Source organism: Urocampus carinirostris, chromosome 10 (assembly GCF_059441175.1).
Source record: "Urocampus carinirostris isolate Australia breed hairy pipefish chromosome 10, RoL_Ucar_1.0, whole genome shotgun sequence".
NCBI classification, from domain to species: Eukaryota; Metazoa; Chordata; class Actinopteri; order Syngnathiformes; family Syngnathidae; genus Urocampus; species Urocampus carinirostris.
The window spans coordinates 43,451,166-43,469,170 of record NC_142358.1 but is presented as its reverse complement, the minus strand read 5'-3'; the positions used below and the strand labels follow the sequence as shown (position 1 = coordinate 43,469,170).

The window sequence follows — 18,005 nt, the reverse complement described above, 5'->3', positions numbered from 1 at the left end:
AGCGGGTTCCCTTTTTGTCATATCTCCTCTCTGCGTATTTTTGGGGCGACGCCCAACGACGATCTCTCCAAAATAAGAATGAAAGAAAATAATAGAGCACTGTTCTACTGACAACGGCCTCCTCATCTTCAGGGCAATCTTGCTCAAGATCTTCAGGAAATCAACCGAACACAGGGTGATAGTTTGAAGCCCCAGCCTTGATATGAAAGTCTGAAGGGACAGTGTGTATGAATAAGCGCCTCTTAGTGGGAAAAATACAATTCATAAAAAAATAAATAAATGCTGATTTGGATAAAAAGCTAAAATACATGAACTATGAAATGAAGTCCATGTTTTAAAATAATCACGGATAGAGAAATTTGCCTTTAATTTACACTTATCATAACTACTCTCACTTAAATGGAGCTGTCATCGTTGTCGGCCATCTTGCTGCTACTGTCGTTTTTTCCTTTCATTTTTTCCTGTTCTTTTCTTACTACTTTTTTACTTTATTTTTCCCTTTTTTTCTCCATTCTTTTCTTTCTTTGCAAAAAGCTCGGCAATTTGTTTTGTATTTGGTCACTTTTTGTCACTGTAGTTTGTCTTCTTTTAGCACTCGTTTTCAGTTGCACAGCTCAAGTAATATACCTTTGTCCGTTTTTCTACATTTAAGCATATAATTCATGTATGAAACTGAAAATTAAACGAGTGTTCCTTTTTGGGAGAAAAACGAATACCGATGACAAAGAGATAAAAATCAAAATATTAAAAGAAGAGTCTTGCAGAAACTTTTCCTGTGTGTGTTGTTGCTTAGCAACCATTTCCACTCAAATTCTGTCCAGTGACTCCAGTATCACACGGACCGAAAGTAGAAAAAACTCCAAAAAAGCAGATACGGTATCATCTTACCTGATACATAAAAGGAGGAAATCCTATTTTCTAATCGATTTATGGAGCCAACCGCGTTCATATGCGGTTGAGTTTGATTTGGCACCACACTGCCCCCTGCTGTCAGGTGAAATGAAAATCATGAGAACATTTTGCTTTTGTGACAAATAATAGCATTTTTTTCCCTTCGAGCTTGAAATGTGTTTGCTTTGAATGCAAGCAAAAACAACAAAGTATTCGCTTGCGTGTTTTATTTATTGTTTGAAAAAAAATGGACAGATTTGTACATCACAATACAATTCCTTCCGTCGAATCGAATCTAAAGCAAGCGGATAAATATTTCCAGCAAAGTACAAAAAGAACCATTCTGTCAATCGCACTACACTACAAGAGTCACATGTGACCTGATGGAAGCAAATTTGGGGTTTTGATATCAAAGGGAAGGATACAAAATAAGACCATATTTAAAGCATTAATGATGAACTATTTCCAAGCGATGCCCGTTTGAATTACTGCCCTTTTCTCATCAAAAACCTGAGAAAATGACCTTTAAAGTTGTCTTTGCTTTTTTTGGGTGTGATTGTTAAGTAGGCTTAAATGTATTTGCTCAAAGGTGTGTATTTCTAAATCAGTTTCATGTTCCCTTTTGGCGTAACCCAGTCTTCCTGTATTTGTTTCCAGGGGGGTGGTCTGTTTTTTTTTTTCTCTTTGTGTCAGTACTTTTCCACCCTTGTGACTTCAATAAAACACAGCGCAGAAAGGGGGAGGTTTTCGGAAAGAGTTGGGCAAGCGAGCTGAAAGCAGCAGGCAGAATCCTTGCTCTTCTGACACTCTTCTTTCTCCAACTGCAGTTGTTAAGAAAACTTAACAAGTCTCATGCCTGGTGTCTTTTGTAGCGTTAGCCAACTTTTAAAGCTCTCCCACATGTAAGTGGTCCCTTTTTAGACCCAACAGTGATGTCATCAAATGTTTATACAGTTAGAAGGAAAGTCTTATTTTAAAGTTGAATTTAAAAAAGGCATTTGTGCACATATTGAAAAAAATCATTTTAAGCACCTATTTATTTAAATGCACATTTAAAAAACATTAATTTTGTTTTCTAAAATCTGGAATACTGAAGTTTTTGTTACTGTCCCTCATTATCGATGTGGATTCCGAAACTCAGGGAAAGTGTTTTGGAATGTCACATCTTTCCAAATAGCCGAAAATGTCAGAAATGATTTTGGTGGTGATTTTCCTGTTTTTTTTTTTAGAACCTTGCGACTCGCGACTCATTTTCTTTTTATTATTTTACTCACTCTTATAGTCTTTGTCCATCGCTTCATTTTACCAGAGATCTACTTTGGTTTGAGTCATATTTAGTGCCTCCAAGTGAAACAAGAAACTTAGCAGTTTAGTAAGAAAAACAACATTGAATCACATGAACTGTTCATCTTTATAAACAAATCTCAAATGGAGATTTTATTCCTACAGTCCAAATGATTAAAATTGGATGAGTAAGTCAAATTTTTCACTGCACAACTGCTATTTAAGGTCAACAAAGTGCCAGAAAACATCCATAAATGATTCATTCGGAAAGAAGGAAATTATAATTTAAGGGGCTGTTGTGAATTCCTAATCCCAAAGGTGAGAACCACTAGGAAAAGTATGTGTGTGTCTGTGTGCGGAGTCAAACTTTGGAACAATTGACAAGACCAGATCAAACAATGTCCAACTATTCACTTCTTCAAATTTAAATACAAAAAACATGACTGGCGGAATACAGAAAGGAAGAAAATGGGGTGTGAGTGGTACGAGAGATTGGGAATAGTGCATTTACAACTATGGTTCACTTTGTTGTTATTGTTGCAATTGTTATATCATAACCGTTATTATTAATACTATTACTATTGTTGTTATTATCATTGGTGTAATTAATAAGGAAGATGAAGGGGTAGGGAATATAAGCATTTGCCAGTTCGTGCTCAGATTTGACACACTGGGGCTTTCATCAAAATGTACTGCCACCTAGCGTTCCTAAATCGTCATGCAAGCACCAGCAAGCTAAAGTCATTTGTATCTGGGAGATGAAAAGTAAAAAAAGTTTGGTTTTTTTCCTTCAAAAAAGAATATTTACAAGCTGTTGCAATCCCGGGCGTCGGTCCTCAGGTGCGGTCTTCGGCGGGGTTTTGCTCGAAGGCCTCGTCTTCGTAGGACTCGTCCAGCTCGCCTTCGCGGCTGCCGTCGCCGCAGCTGTTCCTGAAAAAGCAAACGTGAAATCCGCCTGAAAAATCATCCTGAAAAATCAACACGAGATGGGAAGGAAGGAGTCCGATGAAAGATCAGGGCTGGAGGAGGGTCCGTGCAACAGATTAGAAGGTGATGGCAATGGAAAATGGGAAGTCGAGGATAGGGAAAGAACATTCAGGATCAAAAGATTAAAAATAAAAAGTCAAATAGAAAAAACAAGAATAGTTGACTTTTTCAATGACATGATTATTTTTGTGATTACGGGATATAAAAATAAACATGACTCTTTTTCTCCATGTAATTCATTTTTCCAATTTGACTATCTTTTCGGGAACTTCCAGCTGAAATAGTTAAAAGACGAAAAAATGATTTGCTGATTATTATTTTTAGATTTTTCTTTCAAAACGTTTTTTTTCTCTCGCTGTTTTTTTGGGCAAAAACACTTTCATTTGCAATCTGCAAAAATGTCAAAAATATCATCAAATATGAAAAAATGTCATGATTACTGATGTGGGGCACCTGAGTCTGCTCCGTTGGTGCCGACAGCGGCGGACGCTGATTGGCTGTTTTCTCTTTTTTTAAACCCCCGCCTTCTTGTCATCATTTGTCAGATTGTCTGTGAACCTACACTACACGCTTGGCAAGCCTTTGTGACTCCCTGACTCTATCCTGCCCTGTTTTCCATCCGACCTTTTTTCTGGACCCATTTATGTTTTTGCTCCTCGACCTGTTTTTTCTCGCTCTCGACACTACCTTCGCTCAACACGGAAGTGCCACTTCCGCGTTCCTGCAATCTGCTACCCGTGACCGACGATCATCGGATCGTGGGTGCAATTCCTTTCCTCCATCTGAATAAAGCTGAGTAAAACGAACGCAATTGGGTCCCGTCTCCGTTCCTGGTCTGTGACAAAAAAATGATTTGAAAGATAATCTAATTTAATAATAATTTGAGCAAAACGATTTGCAAAAACAAATGCGCTTACATTCGCTCTCTTTTATTTGATTATTTCAAAAATATTTCTTTTGGACTTGAATTTATTGCAGTTGCATTACCTGGAAGACCAAAATGAGCAAAGGACAACTGGAGACAAATTCACATCTAAAAATTGTATTTTGTATTTTGGGATTTCTCAATGAGGGAGCTCGGCATCAAACGGAGGTTTGAAGAGGGAAAGTTGGGAAAGGCGAGTGAAAAGCGGTTTCGGATCGAAAAGTCGACTGTCAAGAAAAAAAAAAGAGTTCGTGAGCACAAAAATGACGGGAGAAGCTTTGGGTGAGTGTGGAAATGCCGGCATCAGGCTTAGTGTGGAAAAGGTGAGGGAGGAGGAGGTATGAGGAGGTTGAGATCTAAAGGGCTGAATGGAGAAGAAGAGGAGACGGTGTGCTCACCTCAAAGACGGATGGAGCTTGGATGAAGACCTCAAAAGACCCCAAGCACCACTGCAAAAATAAAGCCAGTAGAATCGCTTTTTTAGATAGGAACTGGAAAATTCCACAAAACTTTCACTACAAAGGAGAGTGTTTGAGGAGCAAATTGTCGTCAAGTCAAGTCATGTTTATTTGTATATAAGAGTCTCAAAGGGCTGCACAGACCACAAACTAATGCAAACTACAGACTATTATGACAGCATCCCCTGATCTGAAACCTACAGACGCTGCGGCTCGGGCTCCAGTTCGTCTTTTGTTTTTCAGTGTCCCCTGATCCCTCTTATTTTCCCTTCGACTCCCTTCGCATGTACAATAATATCCACTACATCCCGAGGGATATACTGTACAGAGACCACCGGATCTCCCTGGAAGATTTGCCCGCCTGCCGACAACGACGGAGCAAAGGCTGAGCTAAGGCGACCACACAGACCAGCGCTCCCAAGCATGTTCAACCAACGCCAGATCCATCGTCCACAATGAGTGAATTGAGCTGCGGCTCGCCACCAACAACGTCCGGAATTGGAGGATTTTTTTTTGTCATCACGGAGTCTTGGCTTTCCCGACGCCGCATTACATCACCGGCTCGAACGAGACGAAGACTCCGGTAAAAACAGGGGTTGGAGACTACGCGCTACAATAATAGCCGAACCATTGACACACACTGCTCACTCGATATGGAGTTTCTAGCAGTATCGTGCAGACCCTTCCATGTACCGGGAGAGTTAACTGTGGTCTTTGTGTTGCTGTTTACTTTCCACCGCTAACCGTTTCCCTGGATGCTAACGTTAGCATAGCGCTAAATCTCCCGCCCGCTGCTATCAATAAACAGCAGCTTGCACACCCCAACGGAGCTTTATCGTCGACGGCGACTTTAATCGGGCATTTTTTTGGACTGTACTTCCAAATCCATTCACTGACTGAGCAATTCGGAAAAACACTGGACTATGTGTAATGTAAGATCAAACATTCGGTTGTATCCGGCAACTCTGTTTAAGGCTGCACAGATCAAAGACTACTGCAAACCACAGAGTATTATGACACCATTCCCTGATCTAAAACCTACATGAGGGCAAGGAAAAACGCAATAACCTCAACATGAGGAAAATGAAGAAACCTAGAAAAGTCAGGTCATGTTTATTTGTTTGGCTCTTAATCACAAAGAGTCTGAAAGGGCTGCACAGACCACAGATTATTGCAAACTAAAGACTATTATGACAGCATCCCCTGATCTAAAACCCACACGAGGGCAAGGAAAAACTCAAAAACCTCAACACGAGGAAAATGAAGAAACCACACAAAATCTCCCGAAGCTTATCTCTTAAAAGAATCTCACGGCTCGGCCGCACTTACGGAAGGAGGCCCCCGGGGGCCGACATGGACCTCTCGGCCCGCCGGACCGGCCCCTCGAAGGGGTTGCTGAAGGAACGCTTGCGCAGCATGGACTTGACCAGGATCTGAAAAGCAGAAAAACCTCCCCTTAACCGCCGAGAGAGGAAAAAAACCCTCCCCCCGGTTTTTATCCTTACCACGGCCGACAGGCTGGAGACCAGCGTGACGCTTTTCTGCACCTCTTCGTCCGTCACCTCCAGCGCTACGCAGTGCTCCTCCTCAGGGGGGAGCGGCTCCGTGCCGCACGCCGTCACCCAAGGGTGCAGCTGAGAAGCCGAAAATTTCCCTTTAAAAAACGCTTATCGGGCGGAGTCTCACTATCGGTGTCTCACTTTGATGTCGGGGAGCGTGGATCTGCTCTGAGGGTTCTTGTCCAACATGCGGGTGATGAGATCGTGGAGATGCTCGCTGATGGCGGGCCTGCCCATCAACAAGAGAAAAATATGAAAATGTAGCAAAACGTTTTCAAGGCCAACACAGAGGGGGCATATCAAATGCACAGGGGGGCACAACTATGAATACCCCAATATTTTTTTTTGCACAGCACTGTTTCCAGTGTTTTGAGTCGATATGTTTTACATTCAGCTTTTATTTTGGAAACGTATATTTTCTTCTTGTATTTTGTCGTTGATTTGTCTAGACATCTATCTAGACATCTATCTATCTATTTAGACATCTATCTATCTAGACATCTATCTATCTCTGATTTGTTTGTTGCACTAAAAAGTCCATACAGACATTTTGGTGTCCTGCAGGGATTCCAGTTTAAAGTTGCTACGTATAAAAATGTTTGGATGAGTTAAAAGTTTACGACAGAGTGAAAACATAAATGTTATTATTATTAAATAGAATAATGGATTTAATTTATTTTGTGCAGAATATTTAAATATTGTTAGATAGATAGAAAGGATAAGATAGAAAGGATAAATAGATGTCTAGATAGATGTCTAGATAGATGTCTAGATGTCGAGATAGATATAGACAGATAGATATCTAGATGGATAGAGATCTAGATAGATAGATGTCTAAATAGATGGATGTCTAGATAGATGTCTAAATATATAGATAGACGGATAGATGTCTAGATAGATAGATGTCTAGGTGGATAGATAGGTGTCTAGATAGATGTCTAGATAGATATCTAAATAGATGGATAGATATAGATAGATAGATGGATGTCTAGATAGATAGATAGTTTATTTATCCCCGTAGGGAAATTCCCAATTCCAGCAGTATCCTTGTGTTGAAAAATAAAAGAATAAAATAAAAGAAATACAATACAGAAATACCCAATATAACATTTTGCTACGGAGTATTCAAAAAGTGCTACGTAAAATACACACTGTCATAAAAATAGGGTCATATGCAAATGTGGGGGTGGGGCTTCGTGAGGCAAGACCTACGTCTGCGGGAATTCCAAAGCTTTGTTCTTGATCTTGTTGTAGAGCGACACCACGTAGTCGTCGTAGAAAGGACACTGTTTAGGACGGAAACGCGTGTCGTCGGAAAAATCCAAAAAAAAAAATAAGAAAAGAAAATACCTTCCCGTAGACGAAGCAGTAAAGCGTGACGCCCATGGCCCAGATGTCCAGTGCCTGCAACAAACGCGCGCGTGAGGAAGGGGGCGTGGTTTCGCGTTGGGGGGGGCGGGGCCAAACCTTGCCGCCGAATTCGGCGTATCCTTCCTCGACGGTTTCGGGCGCCATGAACGCGGGCGTGCCGGCCGTGCCCGAGAGCGTGGCGTCGGCGCCCTGGAACTGGTTGCTGACGCCAAAGTCGGCGATCTTCAGGTGACCGTCCTCCGCCAGGAGTAGATTGGACGGCTTGATGTCTCGGTGGACGATCTTGTGGTAGTGCACTTCAAACACACCGAGTACAAGATGAAAAGATTGATTATTTTTGTCCTGTTTTGATTTTAATATTCGAATAAAGTTTTTATTCCAAAAAAATAACATTTAAAAATATATATTTGAGTGGTGAACATAAAGCAAGAATAATAATAATAAATACATTCACATTAAAAATATGTTGAGAAATCATAATGAAAATTGATGATTACTATTGATTAATATTCATATCAATGTTTATTTTTTTTTAATGAATTACGTTTTTTACAGCTAGGAGGCACTCAACATGACACTTTATCCCTTTAAAAAAAAAGACTTTGTAGCCGAACGTACGATACTCGATGCCGAGGACCAGATCTCGGAAATAATATCGCGCTCGTTCTTCCGTCAGCGGCTCGTCCGTGGGCACCTCCATCACCGGCCTGAGTCCAGAAAAATCCAATAAAAAAAAGGGAACGGGGCCAAAGCCCCCAGCCCGCCCGCAACAAACCTACCCTCTGGTCATCAGCTCGAAGGCTTGGTGGAGGAAGGGGCGGGGCAAGGGGGAGGAGTCAAAATCGTGATAGGTTCATTGATCCGAGCGGGCAAAGAAACGTACAAAAGGTCAAGAAAAATGGCTACCCATGTGAAGACCGTCTTCGTCAGGATCGTCCAATACCTGACGAAAAGAATGCCGGGTGGGTGTGGCTTAGGAGATAGAAAATATATAATAATATAAGATTTGACAGGGGTGTCAAACACATTTTAGCTCGGGGGCTGCATGGGTAAAACAGATGTCTTACGGGGGCCGGTCTCGTGAATTAGAGAGAAAGCGAGAGAGAAAGAAAGGAGAAAAAAACAGAAAGGGAGAAAAATAAATTGAGAGCGCGATAAAGAGATAAATAGAAAGAGAAACGAGAGAGAAAGAAATATAAAAAGAGAGATGATACAGAGAAATCAAAAGAGATAGAAAAAGAGAAAGAGAAAAGAGTGAGATTAAAAAAATAGAAAGAAAAAAGGAGAAGCACAGTTACTGAAGGAGAAAAGAGGGAAAGAAAGGGAGTGAGGGAAAGAAAGAAAGAAAAAGAAATGGATAAAGTAAGGGGATAAGAAAGAGGAATTGAGTGAAAGAAATAGAGAAAAAGGGAGAAATTAATTGTGAGAAAGAGTGAGAGAAATAAAGAAATAAAAAGATGAGAGACAGATAGGGTGTGAAAGAAAGGGAGGGAGGGAGAAAGGGCAAAAGAGAGATAAGTCGAGAGAAAAAAGGAGACAATAAAAAAGAATGAGAGCAAAAGAGAGGAATAAAAAAGAAAGAAAAAGATCAATGGATAAAGAAAGTAAGGGGATAAGAAAGGGGGATAGAGTTAAAGAAATAGAGAAAAAGAGATACATTAATAATGAGAAAGAGTGATAGTAATAAAGAAATTAAAAGAAGTGAGACAAAGGGTGTGAAAGGTAGGGAAAAAAAGAAAAAAAGGAGGGAGAAAGAGAGAAAGCAAAAGAGAGATAAGTCAAGAGAAAAAAGGAGAGAAAAAAAATAGAATGAGAGCGAAAGAGAGGAATAAAAGAGAAAAAGTGATAAAAAGAGCAATGGAAAAATCGCCATATTTCTTTTTCTCTCGCGCTTCTCTCGGCGTGGTATTTGACACCCCGGGCGATGCGAACGAGGCGGGCGCGGCCACCGACCTCCACCAGCTTGACCACGTTGGGGTGGTCCAGTTTTTTGAGGATGGCGATCTCCCGGTAGATCTTCTCCAGCGCCGCCGAGTGTTTGGGGACCGAGTCCTGCTGACCCGGAAGGCTGCGACCTGGAAGACCACGCCCGACCCAAAACCGGCTGTTTAATAACCTCAAGTTCTTATGACCATCACAACGATCCCTATAATATTCAGGTCCTACCTGTTATGATAAAAATGTTTCAAATATTTCACAGTAATCATTGTATACCAGCTTCTTTTTCATCACATGAGTCCTAAATGCTATAAAGTGTCACATGGAGACACATTTGGTCTATGTCAAGAATTCCATCCCGAGCTGGAACAATACGTTTCTCTTCTAGTTTGAAAGTCCCTCTTTCAGATGAAATATTTCAAACATTGAATATTTCACCTTTTGAGTGAATGTTACCGTGCTCAAATGGGGGCTAATGGGAAGAATAGATGTCTAGATAGATGTCTAGATAGATAGATGTCTAGATTGATGTCTAGATAGATAGATGTCTAGATAGATCTCTAGATGTCTAGATGTCTAGATAGATGTCTACATGTCTAGATAGATGGATGTCTAGATAGATAGATGTCTAGATAGATGTCTACATGTCTAGATAGATGGATGTCTAGATGGATAGATAGATGTCTAGATAGATGTCTAGATAGATAGATAGATAGATAGATGTCTAGGTAGATAGATAGATAGATGTCTAGATAGATAGATAGATAGATAGATGTCTAGATAGATGTCCAGATACATGCCTAGATAGATAGTTGTCTAGATAGATAGATGTCTAAATAGATGTCTAGATAGATGGATAGATAGATGTCTAGATAGATAGATGTCTAGATAGATCGATAGATAGATAGATAGATAGTTGTCTGGATAGATAGATGTCTAGATAGATAGATGTCTAGATAGATAGATGTCTAAATAGATGTCTAGATAGATGGATAGATAGATAGATGTCTAGATAGATAGATAGTTGTCTAGATAGATAGATGTCTAAATAGGGGTCTAGATAGATGGATAGATGTCTAGATAGATGGATAGATAGATGTCTAGATAGATAGATAGATGTCTAGATAGATGTCCAGATAGATGTCCAGATACATGCCTAGATAGATAGTTGTCTAGATAGATAGATGTCTAGATAGATAGATGTCTAAATAGATAGATAGATGTCTAGATAGATGTCCAGATACATGCCTAGATAGATAGTTGTCTAGATAGATAGATGTCTAGATAGATAGATGTCTAAATAGATGTCTAGATAGATGGATAGATGTCTAGATAGATAGATATCTAAATAGATAGATGTCTAGATAGATCGATAGATAGTTTTCTAGATAGATAGATGTCTAGATAGATAGATGTCTAAATAGATGGATAGATAGATAGATGTCTAGATGTCTAGATAGATAGATAGTTGTCTAGATAGATAGATGTCTAAATAGGGGTCTAGATAGATGTCTAAATAGGGGTCTAGATAGATGGATAGATAGATGTCTAGATTGATGGATAGATAGATGTCTAGACAGATAGATCGATGCCTAGATAGATAGATGTCTAAATAGATAGATAGATGTCTAGATAGATGTCTAGATAGATGTCTAGGTAGATGGATAGATGTCTAGAAAGGTTGATAGATGTCTGGATAGATGTCTAGATAGACAGATGTCTAGATAGATAGATAGATAGATTTGAACATATGATGTATTTTTGTCCTATTCTGATGCTCTTTTATTATCTATGAAAAAATAATAATGTACTTTTGAGGGGGCTTGGAACGGATTGGCGCATTCCTAAAATGCGTCTCTACTTACGAAGTTTTCCTGTCAAGGAGCTACTCCCAGAACAAATACAATTTGTAGGTAGAGATACAACTGTAGCGGTAATAAAAATGATGTCAATATGTGTTAATAAGTCTCACTTGAGTATATGTCGCATCCTGGCCAAACTATGAAAACAACTGCGACTTATAGTCCGGAAAATACGTCGGGTAAGTAAAAAAAAAAAAAACAAGGAAATCTGGAATTCTCCTTCTCCTAAATAACAAAGTCAAATATTGGATTTGTGACTCACGCAAGAAGCCCAACTGCTTCATGAGCTTCTTTTTTGAAACCACCTTCATGGCCTGGAAGAAAAAAATCATACATTTTGTGAACAACGTCGAGGAAATAGTATTTTTGCAAAACGTACGTAATATTGTTCGGAGTCTTCGTCGTAAGCCAGTTTGACCACGCCGTAAGAACCCTGCGAGCGACACGAGCGTCACGTCCTTCTTTACAATTTTCCGGTTCGTCCGATCTTACCTTGCCGATCTCCTTTTTAAGCTTGTACTGGTTGAGCTGCACAAAGTCCTGAAAAAAAATACAAATCTTCAAGTTCATGCAGATTTTAGCCACCTAAACAACTATTTTGCCATCGTCCAAATTCAAATTGGTTCAAATGGGCCTGCGTGAAGGCGTAAAATGAAATGATCTGCATTTCTATGGCGCTTTTCAAGTCAATGACTTCCCAAAGCGCTTTACAGTGTGCTTCACATTTCCCAATAGCGGCCTTGTATTGCAGCCATGTAAGGCGCTAACCTGCTTATTAGGGGAATTAGGGGTTCAGTGTCTTACCCAAGGACACTTCCACATGTAACACGGACGAGCCGGGATTCGAACTGGGATCCCTTAGTCCTAAAACGATCGCTCTACCTCCTGAGCTACTGCCTCCGTTGTTCGTTCGTTGGGGTTGTCCATCGATTCGATGATGACCATCTTCTTTTATTTGTGAGTCTGCTGATGTTTGAACAGTCCGATCCTGGATTGTGGTCGGAGACTCAGGTAAAAGAGGATACCTGTGCAATGACGGTTTTTAAAGTGGCGTAAGGGGTGCGCTTTCCCCAACGCCACTATCTTGATTGTAAAGAAGATGGTTCCAGTGGCAAGGGAGACCCTAGACGACCGGCATCTTTCTACAACTGCAGGCGGCTAACGGGATCCAGGTCTGTAGGAAACCGCCTCAAAGCGTGCCGCCACCAGCTTTTGGGATCACTCTTAGTCTGGACTCTACCCTTCGACCTGTTCGGCTTGGGTAACCCTACCAGGAGTACGAGACTCCCGCCGACATAGCTCTAGGGATCATGGAGACGCGCAAAGTGCCCCACCACGATAAGGTGGTGATCCGTCTACTGCCTCCAAACCCATCCTGACAACAGCCCGCTGAATACTTCTTGCGGGACTGAGGTTTTGGCTTGATCCCTAACTACTTCTCCATTTTTCTTGTGTTCTCCGTGCGTCTACTTTGGAAAATGATATGCAAATGCGCGACCTTATAACGCTCGGGAAAGTCCGGAAGCACAAAGTTATTCGATGTAGGCTTCTGATTGGCCGCTGAGTATGCAAATTGCCAAACGAACCGAAATTCCGAAATTTCCAAACCGAAGAAAACATTTCGAAATCGGAATAAAGCAAACGTTTCCTTGAAAAAGTTGTCAGCCACCCGACGTAAGAGACGCATGCCCCGGGCGTCCGGGCAGACGTTACTTCAAACACTGACGGAATTTCAAACCATAAGAGAAATGTTTTGGTCCAGCTCCGGATATCATCCTGTAACATTTTTTTGACCAATGACTTCACACAGTCCAAATGTGCCCCCTGTAACAGTGCATAGTAGTAACAGGGGGACAATAATAGGGGGGACATTTTATGCTTAAGTTAGCCATTAATACTAATGTGATGAAAAAAAAGCTTGTTTACAACGATTACTGTGAAAGATGTTTATGAACCATATTAGAAAAATTCCCCAAAATATTGGTTCCCACTATAAATAGGAGTAACGGGGTGTAGGTGTTATGCTCTTCCTCATCAGTAGCCCCTGATAAAACATCGATCGATCCATCTATCTATCTATCTATCTAGACATCTATCTAGACATCTATCTAGCTATCTAGACATCTATCTATATCTATCTATCTATCTATATATCTATCTATCTAGACATCTATCTATCTCTATACATCTATCTAGACATCCCCCTATATCTATCCATCTATCTATACATCTATCTATACAGCTATCTATACATCTATCTATACATCTATCTATATCAGTGTCAGACTCATTTGAACTCGGGGGCCACACCATAGAACAAACATTCTGTCGGGGGCCGGACTAGTAGATTCAAGAGAAAGAAATAAGAGAGATAAAGAAATAAGAGAAGGGGGGGGGGGACAAAGAAAGAGAGAGAGGGAGAGAGTGTGAGGAACAAAAGATATAAAAAGAGGTCGTGAGAGAGGGGGAAAAAAGAAATCCAAAGAGAAATAGAAAGACAGAAGGAGAGAAAAGAAAGAGCGAAGGGTAGAAAGAGAGAAAAGGAAAAAAGGAAGTTAGAGCAAAAGAAGTTAAAGAGACACAGAAAGCGAAAGAGACAGACAGAGAGTGGGAGAAAAGGGGTGCAAAAGAGAGAGAGAGAGAGAGAGAGAGAAATAAATACAAGTACAGTGTCTTTGTGAGAGGCACTTGGCTTTGGCAACATCAAGTGGACATATTTCAACCCGCAGCTTGTTTTTCTCTTGCGCTTCTCTGAGTGTTGTCTTGCGGGCCGGATTCAATCCCTTAGCGGGCCTGATCTGGCCCGCGGGCCGCCTGTTTGACACCTGTGATCTATATCTATACATCTATCTATCTATCTAGACATCTAGACATCTATCTATATCTATACATGTAGACATCTATCTATCTATCTATCATAAACCAGCTCGGTAGCCTAGATGGTAGGGCGCCTGCTGATTCACATTTATCTTTTTCGGCCAATTGCAGGCTTTGTTTTGCCGTTTAAGCCAATGCCAGCCTGTAAATGATAAAAAGGATCCGCCCCTTGACCTCCGAATAACTTTAGCCAATAGTGATCGATTCAACTGATGATTGACACATCTTTTTCGGCCAATTGCAGGCTTTGTTTTGCCGCTTTAGCCTATGCCAGCCCGTAAATGATAAAAAGGATCCGCCCCCTTTACCTTCGAATAACTTTAGCCAATAGTGATCGATTCAACTGATGATTGACACATTGGTTGGCCAATGAAACGCCGGTAAATAAATCCCAGCATACACCGCGACTACTTGGCGTTCGGGGGGAAATGGAGTCGGCGGCTGCAAGTTAGTTGGAAGACTTTGCGACTTAATATTGATCCATAAATAAGGCGCACTGTATTATAAGGCGCATGCTCAGCTTTTGAAAAAAAATAAAGGCTTTTAGGTGCGCCTTATAGTGCGGAAAATACGGTAATAATTTGTCCTTCATGTATATCAGTGTGCACTATGGTAGAGGGCAGTTAAGCAAACAAGAAAATGTTCTAAAAACAAGTAAAAGCCTCATTTCACGTCACTGGGCTTGCCGTAAAATAATGTACGACCGAGCGGACGCTTTACGTTAGCTGTAAAGGGCGGGAAGTAGTTGCATTGACAACAAATAGGTGTCGTTGTTTCTTTCGCGAGCCAAATAAATGAAGTTGACTTGAAAACGGCACAATAAAGCACATTCCCTTTTCTTTAAAAAGTATTTTTACCTCCGCGTCAGTGATGGAGACCCTCTTGGTCTCGACGGTGGGCTGCCGGAGGACGCGTCCGCCGCGCTCCTGAAGCGAAAGTTTGCGGTCGGCGAGACGAAGCCGACGGCTGGCGGCGTTGTTGACGCTCATCGCCGCCAGCATGTCGGCCAGCTCGCCGTGGTGCTCGCCTTCACCGTCGCCGTCGTCGCTCATCGCCGCCTCCGAATCGGACGCATCCTTACTCGCCTGGCGGGACCGCATCAAAACAATACAAAGTAGTGATAAACTACTTTCAATTCATCTATTTCACGTTCATTTTGTGCCTATCTTGAGTTAAAAAAAGAACCATTTTATTTCTGAATAAGGGCGATACAGTCGACAAAAACGTATAAGTCGTCTTGATTTTCGGTAAATCGTTATTTTCTAACGTAGTTGTTGATATCTCGCGATATTTGATACGCGCGTGCGCACTGAAGCATTTCCACGATACTTAGCCCGTTAAAAAGACAACTCAACGACTCTTTAGATATAATCAAGCCGAAATGATCATTATAGCTCAATTTTACACTCACATGTGTAAATTCACTGGTAGAAAATATATTTCATTCCTTTAAATGTGAAGTTAAACGGTACATGTTGTCTATAAGCTATTCCCCCAATTTAGAGGCTAATAAAAGAAAGAATATCAATAGACATGTTTGTATTTTATAAAACTTATTTCTTTATTTTTACTTTTGTGCAATGTGTTCGCTGTTGCAACATTTTCTAATGTGTATATACATTTTCAAGCCGGTATATAACCATGATATATCCAGTACTTTGTTGGCCATCTATCCAACCTTATATATCCAAATATCCGTTTTTTCTAATCTTATTTTTCTCTTTTAAAGCACTGTATTTTCTAACATGTCATTTGGAGTGCCGTGTCTAATCTCAAAATAAATAACGCACGATTCTAAAATGAGCGAGTAAGAATATTTCAAGTCATTCAAGGAACTAAAACAAGAACCTGTAAACATCTTAGACCTTCATTTGTTATTGCTTTCATAAATTTTCCTGAAGAAAAATGAGAATTTGGGGGGATCTGTACACATTTTATCAAATTTTATTTATAAAGCACTTTTTAGACAACGAATTGCAAATCAAAGTGTAGTGTAAAAATATTAAATGTATAATTTAAAAAACAAAACAATTCACCCTTTCCCCCACACAACCTTGAAAGCCAACTAGACAATCACACACAAAGGTTAAAATAAAATACAAAAAATAAAGAATACTTAAATGTGGGCGTTGTTAACAAATATGCAACATCAAAACCTCAAAAACACAGGTTGAAAGCCAGAAGACAGCGTAAAACTCTTGAAACCCTAACCCTATTTCGACAACCTACTTTGAAACCTTGATGGTGAAACGTACCTGTCGATGAAGGAAAACGCCGGCATCGCATCGAGAAAGAAACTCCGGTCCTACGATCCTACTCGGGCGGTGCCGGTCCAGAAACTTGGATCTGTGGTTCGGGCCAGCGGACTTTGCGGCTAATCAGGAAGAGGTCAGCGCTGGTCTTACTTACGAGGATTAGCGCGAGACGTATTTAGCGCAGATGAGCGCTTCCTAGCGCCACAACATGACCTGCCATCTAGAAATGCCGGCAAATTCAAAGCATCACAGCACCCCTTGTCTGCTATTCAAAACATTTAAACGTACCAGTGTTAGCATGGAAGCAATAGCCAAACTACAGCTAGCATGGAAAGTAAAGTACTCACCAACTTTTGAAAAAACTTCTTGTGTGCGGAATGAAAAGTGAGCAATCGTGCTCCAACTCCCCCCAAGTGAAAGCCAGTTTCAAACGGCTCACCTCACTGTTGACGTGAAGGCAACATCGTTCTTGAAAGGGAATTGTTTATTTTGCAGGTCAGGAATCTTTTTATCCAAAAGAGCCATAAAAGTACAAATAATTTTTATTCATATATATTTTTGAGATCATATATTTTAAGACAAAAATCACCAAAACTGCCGCTCTTTAATTTGGAGAGGACGTCGTTGGGCGTCGCCCCAAAATATAGGCGGACAGAAATATGGCAAAGAGGGAACGTTCTTTATTCAACAAAATTCAAGCCACGTTCAAAGTCTGTCAAGGAGACGGTGGGCTTTTGTGTTCAAGATCACGTGATGTTTTTCTCGAACTCGTCTCGCTTAGTCAGCAAATTTCTTGTCTCAACATTGTTTCATAACATGAAATGAAATGATCTGCATTTATATAGCGCTTTTCAAGTCAATGACTTCCCAAAGCGCTTTACAGTGTGCTTCACATTTCCCAATAGCGGCCGTGATCTGTGCAGCCATGTAAGGCGCTAACCTGCTTATTGGGGGTAATTAGGGGTTCAATGTCTTACCCAAGGACACTTCGACATGTAACACGGACAAGCTGGGATTCGAACTGGGATCCCTTAATCCTAAAACGATCGCTCTACCTCCTGAGCTACTGTCGCCCACATCCAGATGTTTGTTATCAAGCTGACTTGCAGTTCATCCACAACACTCTCCTAACTCTTCACATTTTATTTCCCTGTGTGACGTTTGATAGTTTCATCAAATCTATGAAATAATAATGCCAGTTTGTGTCCCATATCAATATAAATATACCACTTAAAATTCGACTCCATTCCGCAGTCACTTAAGAATGTCCATCGTTTTTGTTTCAAAGCAAGGTGCGAGCAAAGTTGTTTTATAAAAATGTTACGAAATACGGCAAACGAGGATACCAATGTATTCACCTTCAGTGCAGACGGCCCTGGGCGAGGAGTGCGGGTGCCCTGTGTGTAGCTCCGCCCATTCCTACCACTCACCCAATCAAGTTGCTCTAGGTGCTTTGCTAGAGCTTTTGGGTAAAGAGTTTATTTTGGATTCATTTTTTTTTTCTGTGGTTTTTCATCAAAGTGTCTTAACAATGAACATAGTGATTAGTGGGCTTTCATATCAAGGTTTCCTTAGTGAAGTACAACAAAAATGGTTTG

At 40.7% G+C, this 18,005-nt stretch overlaps 1 protein-coding gene across 2 annotated transcripts; it reads right to left on the bottom strand.

Moving 5' to 3' along the window:
* Positions 1-1,103: 1,103 nt before the first annotated feature.
* On the bottom strand, positions 1,104-15,387 carry camkk1b (calcium/calmodulin-dependent protein kinase kinase 1, alpha b). 2 transcript variants are annotated; one of them, XM_088345921.1, is made up of 16 exons: positions 15,010-15,387; positions 11,768-11,815; positions 11,655-11,708; positions 11,538-11,589; positions 9,429-9,550; positions 8,382-8,418; positions 8,255-8,276; positions 8,094-8,182; positions 7,572-7,771; positions 7,455-7,508; positions 7,317-7,348; positions 6,246-6,333; positions 6,051-6,179; positions 5,875-5,978; positions 4,486-4,536; positions 1,104-3,105 (listed from the first exon to the last, which is right to left on the bottom strand). In XM_088345921.1, exons 1-16 carry the CDS (start codon positions 15,250-15,252, stop codon positions 3,012-3,014), a joined length of 1,419 nt encoding a protein of 472 aa, XP_088202047.1. In that variant the 5' UTR covers positions 15,253-15,387; the 3' UTR covers positions 1,104-3,011. The 2 variants fall into 2 exon arrangements, with proteins under 2 accessions (XP_088202047.1, XP_088202046.1); XM_088345920.1 differs by having other exon boundaries at positions 7,317-7,390; positions 15,010-15,385.
* Between the last annotated feature and the right edge of the window lie 2,618 nt (positions 15,388-18,005).

What these genes read in the sequence shown, in the direction of transcription:
- camkk1b (XM_088345920.1), bottom strand. Translation starts at nt 15,252, where the DNA reads ATGCGGTCCCGCCAGGCGAGTAAGGATGCGTCCGATTCGGAGGCGGCG. An exon ending in GCTTTGGAATTCCCGCAGAC is followed by an intron (nt 6,334 to 7,316) that starts GTAGGTCTTGCC and finishes GTTGATGGGCAG; the next exon opens with GCCCGCCATCAGCGAGCATC. An exon ending in GCCCCCGGGGGCCTCCTTCC is followed by an intron (nt 4,537 to 5,874) that starts GTAAGTGCGGCC and finishes TTATTTTTGCAG; the next exon opens with TGGTGCTTGGGGTCTTTTGA.